This window comes from Cibotium barometz, chromosome 1, assembly GCF_041138505.1.
Source record: "Cibotium barometz isolate CiBa-2024 chromosome 1, ASM4113850v1, whole genome shotgun sequence".
NCBI lineage: Eukaryota > Viridiplantae > Streptophyta > Polypodiopsida > Cyatheales > Cibotiaceae > Cibotium > Cibotium barometz.
The window spans coordinates 5,654,435-5,672,875 of NC_141046.1; the positions used below are offsets into that span (position 1 = coordinate 5,654,435).

Sequence of the window (18,441 nt, forward strand, 5' to 3'; positions counted from 1 at the left end):
TTTTTTATAATTTTTTTATTTTTTATTTTCTGTTTTTTTTTGTGAGATAAGTTTTCTAGGGTTTCCTTAGGGTTCAGCCTTGGCCGCGGTGTAGTTCGCACACACAGCGTAGATCTGGGGATTCAGAAATCCCTCTCACGCAGAAACCAGATAACAGAACGCACGCCCACACGCGGAGCGAAAATATAACAAAAGAAACAGAAATGCAACACAGAAACACCTTAACAACAAACACACAGTCGCTTTCCTACAGTGTAGATTAAACTTCACGGGTGGTTAAACTAAAAACCCAACATGGTTAAACTAAAAACCAAACGAGCACCTCTCACCTTTAGAATCTGTTTTTGTTGTTCATGACTAGATTTGGTCCCTTTACGTTATTTTATGGACTCTAGTCTATATCTCCTATGTCTCTAGAGCTATGAAAGTAGAAGAGTCAACAAGTTGGTAGCATAGCATGGTAGCGTAGTCTACAAATGGTTGGTAGCGTAGTCTACAAACTTGAGTTGTCGGAGAGCTCTCAAATACACCTAGTTTTTCATGTCAATGGCATGCCAAATGAAAAATAGAGTAGGGGGATGGCTGCATTGCACTCTCATTAAGGACTGTCGCTGTCATGGCCTCGGCACTACCAATCCTCTTTTCTGCTTCTTTGGAAATCCAATGCCTCCACTTGGTTGATCTCTTTGTATTCTGTGTAGCATCATGTGGCCTCTAGATAATTTGGGAAAAATCTCACTTTGGGAATCAACTTTTCAACAAAATTTTGGCCATACCTTGAGCATATTAACTCTAAATTTGTCGGATAGAAGGATCGTTCCCCAAAAAAAAAAAGCAAGATCCACAAGCATGGCATGACAAGATTGCTAAGTGTCTTGTCACTATCGGGTTTCATATGGCAAATGCAGAGGCAAGAGCACTCTTGTATTCACAACACATGAGAATGAGGAGTTTAGGGTTACATTTGACTCTTATAGGTGACTTGGCCGTTCACACTTGGGTGCCCATACATGGCCGGCCGACCCTAACCCTTATCCTACTGATATCCAAGGTGCGCCTCTCATCGGCGATCACCCAATCCCTTTATCCTTAATATATGGTGCCGACAAGCCCGGACCATGACTCAGAATATTTAAATTAATGACGTAAAACATAGTGCGTCCGCCATGGGTTAACATCGAGTTTTGTTAGTTTTGTTAGAAATGTTAGTTTGGTTATTTTGGGTTGGTGGGTCAGAAAACTCGTGAAACAGTGATATGACAGTGGGTTTCTGCCGAGCGTGATTGTAGGGATGGTTGTGAGAGGTAGTAATGGGGTTGGGATGATGAGCGGCCTCTTTTTTATGGGGATGGATTTGTGGGAGTGTGGTGATAAAATGATGGTGGGTGCCCGGGGCCTCCACCTTCCAAAAAAGTTTGTATCACGTGCGTTCAAAGGCATATTTTAAAACCCCTCTGTAGCCTGATTTTCCCTATTTTATGCATACCTCCTATTACTTTTGCAATATATTATTATAACCCTCCTGTACTTTTAAAATTTCCAGCTCATAGAATTTTTTTCCCCCTCTAGTAAATTTAAATTTAAAGATATCACGTCCCTTACAATTATTGAAAAAGGTGATCACAAGAATAATCGATAAGCCTTTGTCAACTTGCATATACTACTACATCTAGAAGGATGCCGTCATGTTGTACACATTCTCACCTTGACCTTATCTTTGAATTTGTGCATTCCAAGAGAAAACAAGGGAGATCCTTAAGAACATGTCCTTTCTAAATGCCTTGAAAGAAGGCCAGCATGCAGACTTAGTGAGATTATCAAGGTCTTCCTAGAAAGTAAGAATGCAAGTTTATTGAAACAAAGAATTGAATACTGATGTCGGGAGTGGAGAGTTGACGGGAGAGTAGGAGACGAGAGTCAACAATGTGTGGGTGTGAAGAATGGATAATGGGCACACCACAACCCATGAGTTTTATTCATGTGTTAGAGTTAGGGTGGAACCGGTTCAACGAACCGGTTTCACATTGTATACAAACTACAAATGTTACATAGGGCCTTTACACCCCAACAACCTCCCACTTAAAGGCAATATGCCCGTAGGAGAGTGAGAAAAAAAAAAGCAAGTATACAATGATATACAAGACCAACACAAATCTGTAAATGGCCTCATCCAACACCCATGAGTGATCTGCAGTGTGCAAACCGCTCGGCATGTAAACTCTTCGTCAGAAGATCTGCAGGATTATCATCCGTGTGAATCTGACTTTTTGTGATGACTATCTCTATCTCTGGGTTCCCACATCCATAACACTGGACATATTTCTTAATGAAATTTTCCAAAAGCCCTGCAAGTTTTGCTGTATCATGTGCTCCATTCACAATAGCAGTGCCAGCTTTCTCATCAAATTTTGACTGTGCACCAAGTTCACATCCAAAGTACTTAGTAGTGTAGGCTGGAGCCCTAGCCAAGGCCTTTGCAACATCAATCATGTTCACAAGATTGGTCTTGATTCCATTTCCTCTGCCTTCAATCTTAGTGATCAGCTTAGGCATTTTATATCTGTAGAAGGCATCATCACGGTTGCTGGCCTCGATGTTCTGAAGAGCCATTTCAAAAGGAGCACTGGCACTTATACAAACTCAAAAAGGCCCTTCGTCTGGTAAGAAGAGATGAATTTCTTGCCGTCCAGACCGGATGTGGAGCAAAGATGAGCTCTCTCCTGATGAAGCCATATCAGCAAATAGAACCAAGAAATAAAGTGTATGACTCCCTGCAAGCACTTAGAAGTGCTCAGCAAAGTATCTCCAAAGCGCGGAAACACTCCCAGATAAATAACACTTGCCTGCTCAATGTCTGTCAAGCATCCAAAGATGCTCCCACTGGCACAAAAGCTGTATGTACGAGCTCAAAAGCTCAACCAATGAGTAAGAAGCAATGTCGAACTCTTTTCCAATCCTCGATGGTCAATACCTCAAAGCATGTACCCAAGACATAACCCGAATAGCATAGGCATAAGCATACATGAGTAAAATAGCTTCAGCCCACTGTATGTCAGCAGTGATTCACTGCTCAAAACTGAGTATTCTCAGTCCTAAATCAGGGCCAAAATGATGGCAAACCATTAACATAGCATCTCCATACATGTAGACATCATACGGGCATCAATATGCATCAAGTGATCAATCCCGGTTTAGTACAGGGTTTAGTCCTTTCATGCTTATGTATGGTTTTCAACCAAGATCACCTGTTACAATAGGATTCTCAAGACTTCAGCATGATGCAGCACGTAATTTTTTGCAAGATATGCAGGAAATGTTACAAGTTGCAAAGGAATCTACTAGAAGTGCTCAAGACCGAGACAGGTTTTATTCTAATAGACATCGTTCACCCAGAGAGTTCTCTGAAGGAACGATGGTATATTTGCGAGTTCCGAAAGATTCCGAGACTTTACGGACAGGTAGATCTCTGAAATTATCCCCTAGATACTGTGGACCATTTCGTGTTACACGACGGATTGGTTCATTTGCATATGAATTGGATTTGCCTTCTCATGTGAAAGTTCATCCTGTATTTCATGTCAGCAGACTTAAGGAAGTACTGGGTGGAGCAGATCAGTTAGTTACTCCTCAAGAAATTATAGATGTCGAGGACATGACATTTGTTCCGCACGAACCTGAAAAGATTCTTGGATTTCGTGAATGAAGATTGCGTAATACGCTTATCACGGAATACAAGATCAAGTGGAAGGATCGTGTTGAGGAGGACGCTACATGGGAGACATTGACTACTCTTCAGAGAGATTACCCTAGCTTTTTAGTGAGCTCAAGAGTGAGCTCTTAGAGGAAGGGGAGTAGCTCGTGCCACAAAGAAATCAATGATGGATCTCTTGGCAACATCTTATGTGGGCTGGCCTTGCCTCTCAAGGCTTGTCCTCTCAATCCTCCGTCCCTATGTCATCTGAGCTCTATCACGTACCTCCCGAGACATCTGGTTCATCATACATCGCCCATGGCAGTGGCCCAAACCCCTCGTAAGAGGCAGTGAAATCTCCCCTGTATCTCATAATACGCTAGGCATCTAGACATATAGTGGGCCTCGTCCTTTACCTCCCCATGGAGCATACTCTCCATATCCCCTCCACTCGTAAGATGCCTCAGCTCTCCCAATCTCTACTCGGAAGCGGTGGGAGGATACTATGAGCTGACCAATCGCGATACGCATAACATGTGACATGTGCATCTGCATGTACCTCGGGATATCAAAGAATCCATCCCCAATGAGTCTCAAAAAATGCTCTATGAAGAACTCAATTTGCATCCCTATCTCTGATGAGATGACACCCAAATCTAGCATATGTGTCAGCAGAGTAGATCAATCGGATAATCCGGTTGATCTCCTGTCATGAGAGGTCGAGGTGTGGAGAGTATAGATTGTACTGAAATGGAGGGAGATGATCCATCTGCAATCCATGTGCATGAAACCATTCAACTTGCCTCCGAGTACCATACCTGCGAAGACAAGCAGTTGGGGATAGGTGTAATGACGCAAACTCAACAATCAAGAACTGCCATGCAATCAAGAATCTCTTTCTGGTTGGCTTTCAGTAGACTTGATAGTAGTCCTTGGGGGAAATGCAAGTGATCAGGCACAACCCTACCGCCCCCATACCCTAGAGGCTAGAGTAGATTAGGGACATGGGACCCTACCCCTTTCAGGGAATGCACCTAAGGTAAGCCTCATAAAAGGCCTTGCTCGTTAAATTGAAGTTATCTTATAAGACAAAAGGAAAGATAGTGACTAGACTAGGGTAGGACAATCATCAATCATAACAAGATTGCAAGTTTCATTTCTCTAATGTGTTTTGCTACACAAACATGCTGCTTAAGCCTTCGTTTTGCAAAGGCAGACCAGAAAACATGAGGTGAACTACAAACCTTAATAGACTTGTCATCCCCACATGTGATGATGCAGAGCTGTTTATTGGGATGAGAGAAGGCCAGGTCATTCACGCCACCCACATGTGCATCGATCTGCAAGAACAGACAGGTTGAAGTATGTGATCTCAGTCAAATATGTATCAATGTTACTTCATTCAACTCCCAGAATAATAACTGTATATGCATTTAACCCCATATGCAAGCATGCCAAAGAAGGGTGCACGGTCTTTGAGAGGGAAACAGCTACTTGTTAGCCACATAACACCACTAACCCCATAGATTTTTCATTGCAAATACTAATCGCAAACCTCACCTTCCACTCAGTGAGCATGGTATGAACAAACATCACATCCTGTAATTATTGATGCGCCATGACCCTACTTATAAAAAACAATCAAGCTTCAAACACACCTCAAGATGTGGGCGAAGATCAGTGCCCCCCGTATAGGAATAAACATGAACAACATGTTTTGAAAATGCAACACCTGCAAGATTGATTTAGATGAACAGGGCATCCTTTGGAACCAGTTTTAGGACTGCTGTGGCACAAGGGCACATACTACCACCACCAGTAAAACAAACACGACTATACAATACTTGCTTCTTTGATGATAAAGGATTCCTTACCCAGCAAATTCCCATCTGGACTCCACATGCATCTGTTCACAGAAACTGCAGGGTCCTCGACCATTGTAGCCTGTCATACAACACATTATATTAGAACCTTCCCAGCATCTCATGCAACTAGTTGAATTCAAATCAATATTTGGGTTATGGCTTAGCAAGCATCCGGGCTGTGGCACAGCTATAAATGGCGAGAGTGACTCGTACCTGCATGGGCATTGAGCACACAGTGAGATCCCAGACTTTGAAGGTTCTATGAGCTAGCCGATCTCTTGTGCCAACATCCCAAACGGCAATGTCACTCACATTCGTACCGACTGTTGTGAGAATACATGAAAACGTTTAGTTGTAAACAATGGTCGGAATCACCTTTAAACCCCCTCACAAACGTGAGATGATGAAAACGATACCAAGCAGTACTGTCTGCTGCACTGGGTGAAAATCCATGCTCATCACACATGAGCCTTGATTCAAAGTTCTAACAGCTGTCTTTGGCAGATCTTCAGAAGAATACATGCTAGTAGACTGATGCATCAATACTGGTCCAACAGGATAGTTGACCTGTGACAGTTAGAAACTCACTGAGCCTGATTAGACTACAGGCTAAGCCTGAAACATTGTTTATATGATCCTCTCAAGAGACATTCTAGCCACACTTTTTTACGGCCTACTCAAGGTGCTATCATATATCCAGCACAAATAGAAAGCAGCAGTAAATCAGACCTCCTCCATTGCTTGACCAACAGGGCGTGATCTCTTCATAATGTGCTCAGAATCCCCAGATTGGTAATCAACAGCAGTCGAATTGTTTGGCGGGGTCCTGGGTCGTTTCAGAAGAGCAGCAGCTGCAGAGAGTAGGCAAAAACCACAAGTCAAGTATATCACAGTCCTATGTGATGAAAACAATTTCATTTACTATTACTAATGACTTCCTCCTATTACCTCCTAGGTTGGGAAGAGCTCCAAGGGCAGCAGGTCCCGCACCCACAGCAACATTAGGAGCTGGAGCGTTGCTGTTTGCCATCCAGCCAGTCAAGGCACTTGCAGCAGGAGATGCAGTTGGAGGGAATGGCTGCATATCAAAAAAGAACAAAATGCATCTGCTAAAAATGCAAGTTCTTGAACCCAAAGCAAGTGTGTGCATAAATGGACCTTCAAAACACTTACATTGTGCGTGAGGGGAGGAAAAGCTCCAGCTTTTGGTAGTGCTCCAACGAGCGGGTTATTTGCAGGAGGCGGTGCACGAGCCCCGTTTGGAGGCCCACAGCTATGGTCTACAAAAAGGGTCTTGATGTCTGGATTAGGCCGAGGATTCTTGCACAATTGATGTTGCCAGTTCAGGCTGCAAGTAACATACCGTGCAATCTGAAATAAGCAACAGGCATTCTAACAGGCTTTCCACAGTGCCTATATGAGGGGGTTGAATGATTACCTCTGGTTAATTAAGGTCCTCAGGCGCGAAGCCTTCAGGGCAAGAAATGCAAGTTTGTCGCGAAATAAGGGATTGGCCTCAATAAGCTTCTTAAGCTCTAGAAGCATGATGCCTCGTGCAGACTTGGTATCTCCGTATTTGGAGAGCTGCTCATTCTCCCTGTGAGCTATCGAAAAGTCAGAACTTGAGGACAAAGGCACAAATACCTGTGCAGACATTAAACTGAAACAGAGTCTTATCACCTGAAATTTTCCAAGGTCAGTAGAGTGATCTCCTTGTACAATTCCTCATTGAAGGATGCAAAAATCTTGAGGTCTTTCACAAGAATGTCAACAGCCTTTCCCCTATCTTGTCTGAGACGGAAAACAGGGGTATGTAAGTGCAGGCACGTAAGTCTTCATCTTTACTATGAAATCTTTAGTAAGAAAAAACCGACAAATTGTTGAATCTGAGCAAATTAAATCTACCAGGTTCTATGTTTGGTGCAACGGCGTATCCGCATGTCTCTACAGATCACACACAATGCGCACCTTATAAATCTTCCGCTTAATCAACACCAATAACCACAGGCCCCGCTGCCATTATATTATTAACCTTGGCCAATAATGTAAAAACCTAAACTAAGGAGCTTTATTAAGCTTAGTTAGCCAGCTTTATTAAGCTGCACAAAGATAGAGAAAGGGGGAAGCGGCGTCCAAAAGGAAGGAGGGAGTAGTAAAGAGAGAGCATCATTAAGTGAGATGTTTCTTTATTGCTTCTCTCTTTTACAGCAACTAATTTAAAACACTTCACTTCAAATTTAAAAACCGTTAAATAGAGTGTGGAGCAAAAAAAGAACTTTAAAGTGTGGGGCCAAAAAACACTACTAGATTTGAACCCTCTACCTAGACCCCAACAAAATTATGTCATACCACTAGAATAGTACCCTACTTCTAAAGTTTTGTGAATAAAAACACTCCTTATTTTATTTTTCCCAGGCACAATTGTAATACCCCTCCTTTCTTTTTAAAACTGTAAGTGAGATTTATATTAAAACCCATCCTTTTGAACGCACATGCTACACCTACACGTCTATAAGGTGGAGGCCCCGGGGGTGGGTGGTGAAGGGGGATGTTCTTGGCATGGGGGAGCAATGGGTACTAGCTCTTCATCTGTCAATAAGCATAGTAACCTGCAAAACATGAGAAAGAATGGCCCTGGTCCATTTTTGCATGACCCCAAGGCCTCAATTTTTGGGATGGCCTTGTGGCATCCAAGAATGGCCCTAGGGCCATTCTTTTCCATGCACAACATGACGAATAATGGTCCTAGGCCATTCTTACATGAACCCAAGGCCTCAAGGCCATTTTTGGGATGGCCATGGGCCATCCAGGAATGGTCCTAGGGCGATTAGAGGCAAGCTATAAGGTCATTGTCCATGCGTACTAGTTTGATGTTTCACCTGTTATGTCCCATCCAACCCCTTTCAAGGAGTATTTCTTCACGCATGGTTCTTATAGGCATCACATAGAACTTCCCTTCCAAGGGATTATTTCCAATGTGAAATAAAAGTGCAACTATGCTTAAAAAATGAACATGCTGTGACGTTACACTGGTAACGATGACATGGGTTTCTTTAGCGAGGGTCTCCCAAGGGAATGCCATGTTTCATATGGGACATTAAATTGTAACTAGACCTGGTATCTACAAGAGCTAATTTTTGGACAAAGCTCATCGGGATGGTCATTCCTAACCACAACCGAGCTGGCTTCACGTCCCATTCTTCTTCTTCAAGGTCAACCACTTGGGCCATATTGACCATGATGTCTCTATCAAAGCTTTGCTTGCCTTGCTTTGGCCTCTTGTTGTGCAGCTTGTTTCATATCCTCATGGTCTTTCTTGCACTGTTTTAATTGTGGATGGATCTTAAGGTGGCCTGAGTGCGAGGGCCATAGTAGCATTTGAGTTTTCTACCATTGAAATAACCAGCCATTTCTACACCATCAAGCATTTGGATGCATATTGCACCTTGTGGTATTATCTTAGTGGCTACGAAAGGTCATAAACCTCTGAGTTTGAGCTTCTTTTTGTGTGTCTTGGTACTGAATAAGAGGACCATATTGCCCTCGTTCATTTGTTTGTCCTTAAGCTGGTCATCAAACCATTTTTTGCGCCTTAGCTTCTCAACAATCATGATGTATACTGCTTAAAGGCATGTTTCATCGATATTTTCAAGCTCAAATAGGCGTCAGCCTAAGATATTTTCAGTGAGATTTTCTTGTACTGTGACACACAAACGAGGGATAAGAACTCCATGGGCATGACCGCTTTAGTACCATAGGTTAAAATGAAAGGGGTGGTGTTGTTTACTGTCTTATAGGAAATTTGATAATCCCAAAGTGCAGCCGGCCTCCACAGTTTTAGTCATAATGGCTCACAAAATTTTATTCGTGCTTTCTGCTTGGCCATTTACTTGTGGGTAATAAGGGGAGGACTTTTTGTGCATGAAAAGGAACTCTTGCAAGAGGAATTGAATTACCTCATTAATGAAACATGTCCCATTGTTGCTGATGAGCTTGAGGGAGCAACCAAAGTGTGTGATGACATGATTCATATAGGAATTCAGCAGTCAATCATGAATTAGCTTTACGGGTCACCTGAGCTTCTACCCTCTTAGTGTACAATAGTCCATAACAACTATTATGTATCGAGCTTGAGTTTATTTGGCTGATGGAATGATGGGTCCAATGAAACCTATACCCCATTTCTCAAATGGTTGTAAGGACACAATTGGGCTAAGGGGCATATGGTCCTTGAAGCGGGGAATCGTTGTACTTTGGCACTCATCACACCTCTTGACGTATTCTGTTGCATTTGCCATTAGAGTGAGCCACCATAACCTAGCTGTGAGGACCTTCTGCATAGTGATATCTACTGTACAAAGTGCCCCCAAGTACTAGCAAAGTGAGCCTACTCAAGAAGGATCACATACTCATCTTCTCGGTGGGGACACAATAGCGTAGAATTTATCTTTTCCCTACTTATAAAGTTGGCCTACGTGATGAGTTGGTAGGGGGATGCCTATTTTATTAGACGATGGGCTCGATCTCTATTGAGGAGGGGATCCACTAGTAAGCCGTTGGCTAAGAAGTGTGCCACCTCCTTGCCCCATTGAGGAATCAAGCTTAGTCGGAATAGGGCAGCATCTAGTAAATCATCATCTACTCCCACGGGTGGTTCACCATTGGGGATTCTTGACATGTGGTCTACTAGAACATACTAAGAACCTTTCCTCACCATGACAGTGAAGTCAAATTCAAGCGATATAAGCAGTCTCCTGGTGATTCTGCCTATCATACAGGGCTTGTTTTACGAGGTACAGAAAAGCTTGATGGTCTACGAAGAAAACAAACTTAGTTGCCAAAAGACTTAATGGTAAAACTTCTTGACAGTATAGACCATGGCTAGTCTCTCTCTCTCATTGAGTTGGTGATTGGAAGGCTGATAGGGAAATCCATCTTGTGTTCTCTTGGTTGGTGGGCTAGTGCATAGCCAACAGGAAAAGCTGAGGCATCGATGTGGACATGGAAAATAATGTCCCAGTTAAGGGACCTGAGAATTGGATCACTTAAGTGTCAAGGTTTTTTGAGCATTTTATAAGCTCGTTGGCATTCTTCAGTCCACTCGAAGATGATTAAGAGTCCGTAAAGAGGTCGAGCAATATCAGTGTACATAAAAATGAATCGCCGATAGTAGCTGACGTCCCCCATGAAGCGCTAGACTCCTTTGAAGTTAGTGGATGGGGAAAACTCTAAGAGGACCTGCACTTTGCTATCACCAATAGAGATTCCCTACCTAGAGACAATATGCCCCAAGATTACTCCATGTCAGATTCAAACTTATCATTTAAGTGGGTTCAACGAGATGCGATACAACCTACACCTTTCTAGCACTTTACGCAAATATGCAAGGTGCTCCTTCCAAGAGGAATTGAAACAAAGGTCGTACATAAATACGACAAGTATTTTCTAAAGATATTCCTTGTAAGCCGTGCACATGAGGCATTGGAAGGTACCGGGGCATTGGTTAGCCCGAAGGGCATGACACGACATGCATATGTGCCCCATTCAGTGGCGAAGGTTGTTTTGTGCTAATCCTTAGGATTGATGAGCACCTGATTGTATCTAGAGAATCCATCAAGGAAGATGTAGGCTTCCTTCCTTGCTACTCATTATAGAACATGCTCTACGAAGGTAAGGAATAATGATCCCTAATGGTACCGACATTGACCTTTTTGAGGTCTACGCACACTCTGACTTTTTCGTTCTTCTTGGGCACTATCACAATGGGTGATACCCATTCTGTATGCTTGATTTTGTAGATGAATCTGGGATTAATGAGTATGTTGATCTCTTTACGGACAATCTTGGAGTATTTTTGGTTCCATTGGATAAGCCCATTGTTTGACCGACCTGGCTCCTTCAACCATTGGAATGGTGTGCTAGACTACTTCAAGAGGCACACCTTTCATGTCCGTGTACTTCCAAGCAAAGCAATCCTGGAACTATGTCAGTAGATTGATGAGCTTGGTCTCTTCCTCTACGGAGAGGTCTTCTCCAATATATAGTGGTCTCGGGTCTTCACCTGTGCTTGCCAGATTTATCTCCTTGACCTTGGCTGGACCATCATAAAAGATTCTTGGTTGCCCACTGTCAAAACTTTGACCCAAATCATATTGGACGAATCAGTCAGCCATCTAGAAGGTCTTGAAATGTTTAGGCACTGTCTGGTCTCTTTGGATTTAGTACTTTCTTCATCAACTAGCCATTTGGTTTCTTTTTCTGTAAGTGCTAACTTTTTGTTTAGTGCTCTCTGTGCACTGCAAAGCTTCTTTGATTCTGGTTTGGATTTGACGGCTCCTGCTCACTGTGGGATGGTTGTGTGGACCAAAAGGGAGATATTAGCAAACTCCTTTTTCCACATTTCATTGAAGTGGTCATGTGCTTCTACTACCCCAACATACTTCAGCCAATGGGCATCTGAATCGTCTAGGAAGATGTATCGTTCCGACCTAGGGAATCTCTCAGGCCTATGAGTTCTATGGGAGCATGTACCCATTGATGTCTTCACTCTAATAGCATGTTCAAGTTCTTGGGTGGCGATATTGGGCAGGTATGCTAATCTGAGCATGTATAGAGATGTAATCTCCTGCCCATCTGTCATAGCAAACCTTATGTTGGTGTGCCTAGGCAAAATGTCCAGGGTAGCCAGGATATGCATCTAGTTCAGAGATTCTTCTGGCTCTAGAGAAGAGGTGCACACTCTTCACTATCCTTCTCATCTTCAAGTGCCTTGTGACATGCCTGACATAGATGGACTGTGGTGGATCATGTTGTTGTGATCGAGTCGTCTGGAAGGAGGAATGGGCTGCCGCTCATGGGGTGTACATTCCACGGGCATAGATTGATCTTGAATGTTTGATATTTTCTCTGAATGTGTATGCGGTCGGTATCCCAATCACAAATCATTTTTATTCTCTCATGAATGGTCTGCGAAGGATGCAGTCGTAATAAGAAAATGACTGACGTCCAAAGTTCATCATCACCACAAAGGTGTGGGAGTAAGTAGTTCCAAGGATCTTAATTTTGATATCCCTCAGTATACCAATGGGTCTAGCTGTGGCTCCATCAGCAAGTTTGACTAACAATGTGGTTTCATCCATGGTAGGCGCTCCCCATTTTTCCCAGCATTGTTTTGTAACAATGCTTACTCCTGCTCCCCCATCCAAGATTTCTACTACTTGGAGGCCATCAAAGGTTATCGGTAAAGCTGCATCGAGTTTGTCTCCTTCAAAGTATTGTCCAAGTTTATTTACTCAAACTGTAGGGGTGTCAGTTATGTCATGGGGTATAAGAAATTCTTCTTCCTCGGATTCATTAGAGCTGGCAAGCTCCATAGATTCGTGCATGCCTGCCTCGATGCATCCTTCCATCCAATCCTTCAGATCATTCCATAAACTTGGACTCCCTTGAAGCAAAGTACCAATAGGGATTTGGATCTCAGATGAGGAGAAGAAAAAGAGACCTACAATGTCTCTTGGAGCGAGGATTGTCCTGTGAGGAAGGTTGGTTTGGCTATAGTAAGTCTTTTATTCTTTTGTACTAGGCTTTGTTGAGATGTAAAGCTCAACATGAGCTGACACTCACGAGGCACCTGCATGACCACTTGACATTTACATCACTAGCGAGTTTGGTAGTTGGCACCAACATATCTTTGCCAGAGATTCTACAGCTGGACTACACCGACTAGTCCACACCTACCCATGCCACTTAGCATGTTCACATTATGGACTGCTTGTATATACTCTATTATGTGTGTTAGTGACTTTATCTTCTTTGTAGACCTCTTTTTTTTGTTATATGAAGAAGGAGAATAACTTCGAGCCTCTCACCTTGTGTGTTCTCTTCTAGGGTTTGTGTGAGTGTGTGTGTGTGTGCTTGCAAGAGCTCAAGCTCTCTTCTCCCTTGCATCTTTTCATGGTATTAGATCCTCGTTCATGCTAAGGGCTGAGCGACAAGAAAGAGAAGCACAAGAAGCAGTACGAGGATAAGAGCTTCATCTACTCTTCCCGCTTTGTGTTGGCTACTACACCCTTGTCGTCGTTCGCGAGCTCTCTGGGAGGTACCGGCAAATGAAATCCGATTGTGTAACATACCCATCTTCACTAATAAAGAAATGTCCATGTAATTATGAGTTTTTATGGTATAAAAATCAATGATTTTATTATTTGAGTCATTTCTACTTAGAATCTTCAAATTCGGAGCCCAAATTTGGAATCTGCGCGCGATTTTACCCTAGTATAGGATTTTACAGCATCCAAAACGGACACCAGATCAAGCCTATACGCTAATTTCAATCATTTTAGTTAAAAATCAGCGACCTTTAAACCTTAATAAATCCACGACCGGGCGTCCGATTGACGAACGGTCTGAACCCCTACGACCAGGAGAACCTCCCGGACAAAAAAAATTTCGCCCCCCGGGGCGGTCCGACACGCAAATCGAGACGGGCGCCCAAATTTGGGTATCCCGTCCCAAAATTGGTCCGTACACACTTACTAGGGTGCCCGTACAATGGTCGCCCAAGAACCAAAGGACGGCCGCCCACTGTATGGTCCACGCGTACCCCTACGTGGGCACTCATACTGCCCCAAACAGATAAGGTACATGCGTACCACTCCTTTCCCGGACAACCGACACCGTACCTTTCCCCTAGACCCATGCAGGCCACTGATCCATAGCCTTTGAAGGTACACCGTCCTTTCGTCCTTGCTTTGCGTAGCGCCCGCACCCTCACCCCTCAGCTATAGAAACCCCCGAGGTGCTCCACAGACGACACGCATTTCTGTGTAGCGTATGCCCTGTTGTACCGCCGTCCGTCCCTGTGTAGCGTACTTGCTGTAGTACAGCCGCCCCTTGCAGCCACCCCTCTCACACCCCCTCATTTGGCTCTTTTCAGATAAGCTAAAATTCCTCCATCCCCCTCTTCCTTAGAGGCAGTGTCCTTAACTCTTCTCCCCCCCGTGTGAAGAGACTTCCAGCAGCCCCTCCCAGCCCTCTCCACGTTTTTTGCCCTTAAGGACATCTCACAATCCCCCCCCATTTGCGTAGACTTTAATAAGGGTTTTTGGCCTCAAGAAAGGGTTCGTGCGCCATATTCTTTTGCTCATACGGTGAGCAAACGAGCTCGGAATTCAGATCCGACTGAAGCGTTTCGATCGCAGGAGCGATCTCTACAAGGCGACGCCTAAGATGGCCTCATCTCGGAGACGACAAAATATTACCTCAAGAGGAGCACGTAACAACGAGATGAGGGAAGATGCGCCCAATGCGGCTCCAGTCCTCCCTTTTCAAGCCCCTCAAGGAAACGGTGGCCAGGTTAGCTTGGTTAATTTTCAAAAGAAGAGATTTTTCTTAAATTAGTGTTAAGGAATGGTGTCTTTTCCTTTTAAAATGACGACATAAAAATTATATGAAGTTACGAATTATGTGATGTTGTATTCGATAAATTACGTTGAAATTGTTATCTTCATGAATTGTGAATGCTATATTTAGTAAATTGCATTGAAGTTGTTATCTTTAGAATTCAAGATTTTTTTTTGGCTTCAACGCTAACTCCGTTCCATGCTTGTGTAGCCGGGCGGCGTCGTTAGCAAAGCCCGGGAATGGCCCAAGGTATCCCTCATACCTTTGGGAGAATAAGGATCGCCGATTGAGGCGAGAGATTATGAGGCTGCCTAGTTCTGAGGGCCCAGGCTAGTGCGGTAAATAAGCCCACCCTAGTGTGCAGACATCCCTCTGAGGGGCGGGAGGATCGAGCGATGGAGCCTGAGAGGGCGACAGGCCGGCTTGAGTCCTCGCGAGCGGCCGACGATGAGGTGTATGGTCCCGTAGGGTTTTGCCCAGCATGTAGAGGCTGGAAGGCCGAATTCTAGATCATCGGCAGAATAAGAATAAGAGAGCCGGTTTGGCTTGTATGGGATTGGCTCATGTATAAACTTTTTATATAATTACATCTTGTCTTTGGTATGATTGTATTGTGTAAGAAGGCTGTTTTAACGAACCTTGTGAAAAAGGGCCTTAATTAAGAAATATGTTTATTTATGTCAAATAGTGTGGTAGGATTAATTAGAAAACAAATTGATGCGTGAGTAGGGTGGAAAGTGGGAGGATGGAATGCCCTGACGGCACCACCTACGGACGGGTGGACCCGATTAGTCGGGTAGCTTTCCAACAGATTAAGTGAAAGCCCTACGTTAGATAGTTAGGTTCCTGGGCAACTCTATTCTAGAAGACTAGGCCAGCGGCTGTGCCTTGCATAAGATGAGGAAAAAAGCGTTGTCTCTAGAAATCAAGTCTAGTAGTTGCCCAATTTATGATCAATTTCCCTATGGGTGATTTGATGTTTAGAAAATCACGCTCCCCCTGCGGGATAGAGCTAGGTCATACCTATGAATCGTATCCTTGAATCTCTACAGGGTCAAGGTGTCGATGAATAGGAAATTTTTCCCAAGATAAGACTAGGCGGACTATCTTAAGTGTTTCTCCCATTTTAGAAGGGAGGAACCTTACAATTGGTATCAGAGCCGATCTTAGCTCCTAGGAATTGTCATTTAAGGATTGTTTTGCAATGAATGTTTTACCTAACATAATGCTAATTAGTAAAAACATCCTACTAAAACAAATAAGTTGAATTGATGTTTGAATGACTGTAGGAAGAGGAAGATGCCTACTCCAAGTTTCTAGTTTTCCAATGCATCTTCAAGACTGCTAGTCACTCCTCGAATTTTGAGTTCCGCGACACCATGGTGCAGATATTAGAGAAGATATCCCTCCCTTATTTCTCTCGTATTCAAAGAGGATGGGGTAGAGATTTCTGGAGTCGTGGGCCGAGATACTTCTTCATCCGAGCAGATCAAATTGGGAACCTCACCACCGACCTTAAGCGGATTCGTTGGATTGAGAAGCTGAAGATGATCCGCTTATTTTGGTTCGTCGGTACCCCCAGGGCCGAGACCGCTGTGACTGTAGATGGGGTTCGCATACCCCAGGATCGCTGGGTGTATGACAAAGTGATGCAGGTCTTACCTGCTGATAGAGTAGCGGTGTTGGGATCTACCCCAATCCAGAGTTTACCACCCTTACCATCAGTTTTTAGAGTCTTAGAAACTACGGCGGAACCCCCATATTTCACCTATGTGGACCGCTCTACCCTTATGTCATAGTCAAGCCTAGGAATTTCCCTTGATGTCAAATAAGACTAATTATATTAGTCTCAGATCTTTGTAATAAAACTTGTCCTTGTAAATATTTGGAAATAAAATAATTTCAAAAAATAAGCGTTGTGCAAATATGAATCTTGTAATCTTAAAAATCGTTTTTACAATGATGGCCAGGACGACCACCCTCCACTTCCCAATGCGCTTTACACCGATACCCAGGAGAAGAAACTCCTGCTCAAGCAAATGCAACCTCCCTCCTTTAAAGGAGAAGGTTCAAAGGTTGAGAAGGATGCTGAAGTCTGGATTGAGGCGATGGACGATTATTTCTTTGCTGCCGGTACTGGAGTAGCAAATTAGTCTATGCTCGCACGGTTTCGCCTCATTGGGGATGCTAAACTCTGGTGGAAACAGTGGTGCCGTGACAAGGAAGTCACCGAGCATTCTCAAACGTGGGAAGACATCAAGCAGGCAGTGAAGGAAAGATATCTTCCTCCATCCCATGAATCCATAAAGATGAATGAGTTTTTTAGTCTTAGACAGTGCAGCTTAACTCTTGAGGACTACTATTCCAAATTTATTACCCTTCGGAAGTATACCCCAGCTATGACTACTTCCCAGCAAGTGGTTCGTTTCTGCCAAGGGCTAAATGAACCCCTAGATTCCCGCCTTGAAGCAATGAGGCCAAGCACATTACAGGATGCTCTCATACGAGCAAAGCCCCTTGTGAAAGAAATGAAGGCTAACAAACCGAAGAATCAAAAGAGATCTTACCCTGAGGAAAATCTTAAAGATCAACCCTACAAGAAACCTCAACAGAATTTTCCTTACTACAACAGAGGGCGCCAAGGCAACTCTTTTGTCCCCCGCTCGTATGGTGCTTCTTCCAGAGAAGGCCCTCTGTGTTTTGAGTGCAATGAGCCGGGACACTTTAGAGCCAACTGTCCCAAGATGGCAACATCATTTCCCCAAGGTAACAGAGGAAATCAAGGCCGTGGAACCCCTACCCACCAAGGTGCAAGAGGCAGTGGCCGTGGCAGAGGCCGCGGAGGAGCAGTTGCTAGAACTGCCTGTGTTATAAGTGAAGAACCGACCTTGGAAACGGCTGAAGAAGAGCGCGCCACCGTCCATGTGGCAGTAGAACACCAAGGTCCGAATAAACAATTTGGTGTAATCCAAACCCCCGCCACTCATCATGGTAAGCCATTTCAGCTTTTGATTGATTGTGGCAGTACCCATTCATTCCTTTCTCCTAGGTGCTTGCAAAAATTAAACTTGAGTCAAAAAACAGCTAGAAAAATGATTGTAGAGTTAGCCAGTGGGAAAGAAGTAGTATCTCGCCACTCTATAGGAAACCTTGATTCTGAGCTGGTTAATGAGCAAACTCATGGTCACTTTAGAGTCTTGCCATTAGGAATTTATGATGGAATCCTTGGGATGGATTGGTTAATTGCAAACAAATCTAGCATTCATTGTAACCAGGGGAGTATCACTTTTGAAAATGAGCATGGCCAAGTAATATCTGTTCAGGGGATCATAGGAAAACCTAAATCTAGGGTAGTCAAGGCAAAACATCTTCGCAAGGGAACACGTAAGGGTCAGCAAGTTTTCTTAGTCAAACTCAACAAAGTCATTGAACCTAGTATGGAGATAGAACCCTCTTGGCTCCAAGAATTCTCTGACATCTTCC

The 18,441-nt window shown here is 43.7% G+C and overlaps 2 protein-coding genes across 2 annotated transcripts; both read right to left on the bottom strand.

The window, feature by feature from the left end:
• Nucleotides 1-2,166: 2,166 nt before the first annotated feature.
• LOC147641545 (putative eukaryotic translation initiation factor 5-1) lies at nucleotides 2,167-2,610 on the bottom strand. The gene has a single exon (XM_086807537.1). The coding sequence runs from the start codon at nucleotides 2,608-2,610 to the stop codon at nucleotides 2,167-2,169; it is 444 nt and encodes a 147-aa protein (XP_086663663.1).
• A 2,154-nt stretch (nucleotides 2,611-4,764) lies between these two features.
• LOC147641546 (protein TOPLESS-like) lies at nucleotides 4,765-9,896 on the bottom strand. Its single transcript, XM_086807547.1, has 11 exons — nucleotides 9,826-9,896; nucleotides 7,237-7,347; nucleotides 6,995-7,153; nucleotides 6,730-6,904; nucleotides 6,505-6,634; nucleotides 6,286-6,407; nucleotides 5,973-6,123; nucleotides 5,770-5,879; nucleotides 5,566-5,635; nucleotides 5,350-5,423; nucleotides 4,765-5,031 (listed from the first exon to the last, which is right to left on the bottom strand). Exons 1-11 carry the CDS (start codon nucleotides 9,894-9,896, stop codon nucleotides 4,825-4,827), a joined length of 1,380 nt encoding a protein of 459 aa, XP_086663673.1. The 3' UTR covers nucleotides 4,765-4,824.
• Between the last annotated feature and the right edge of the window lie 8,545 nt (nucleotides 9,897-18,441).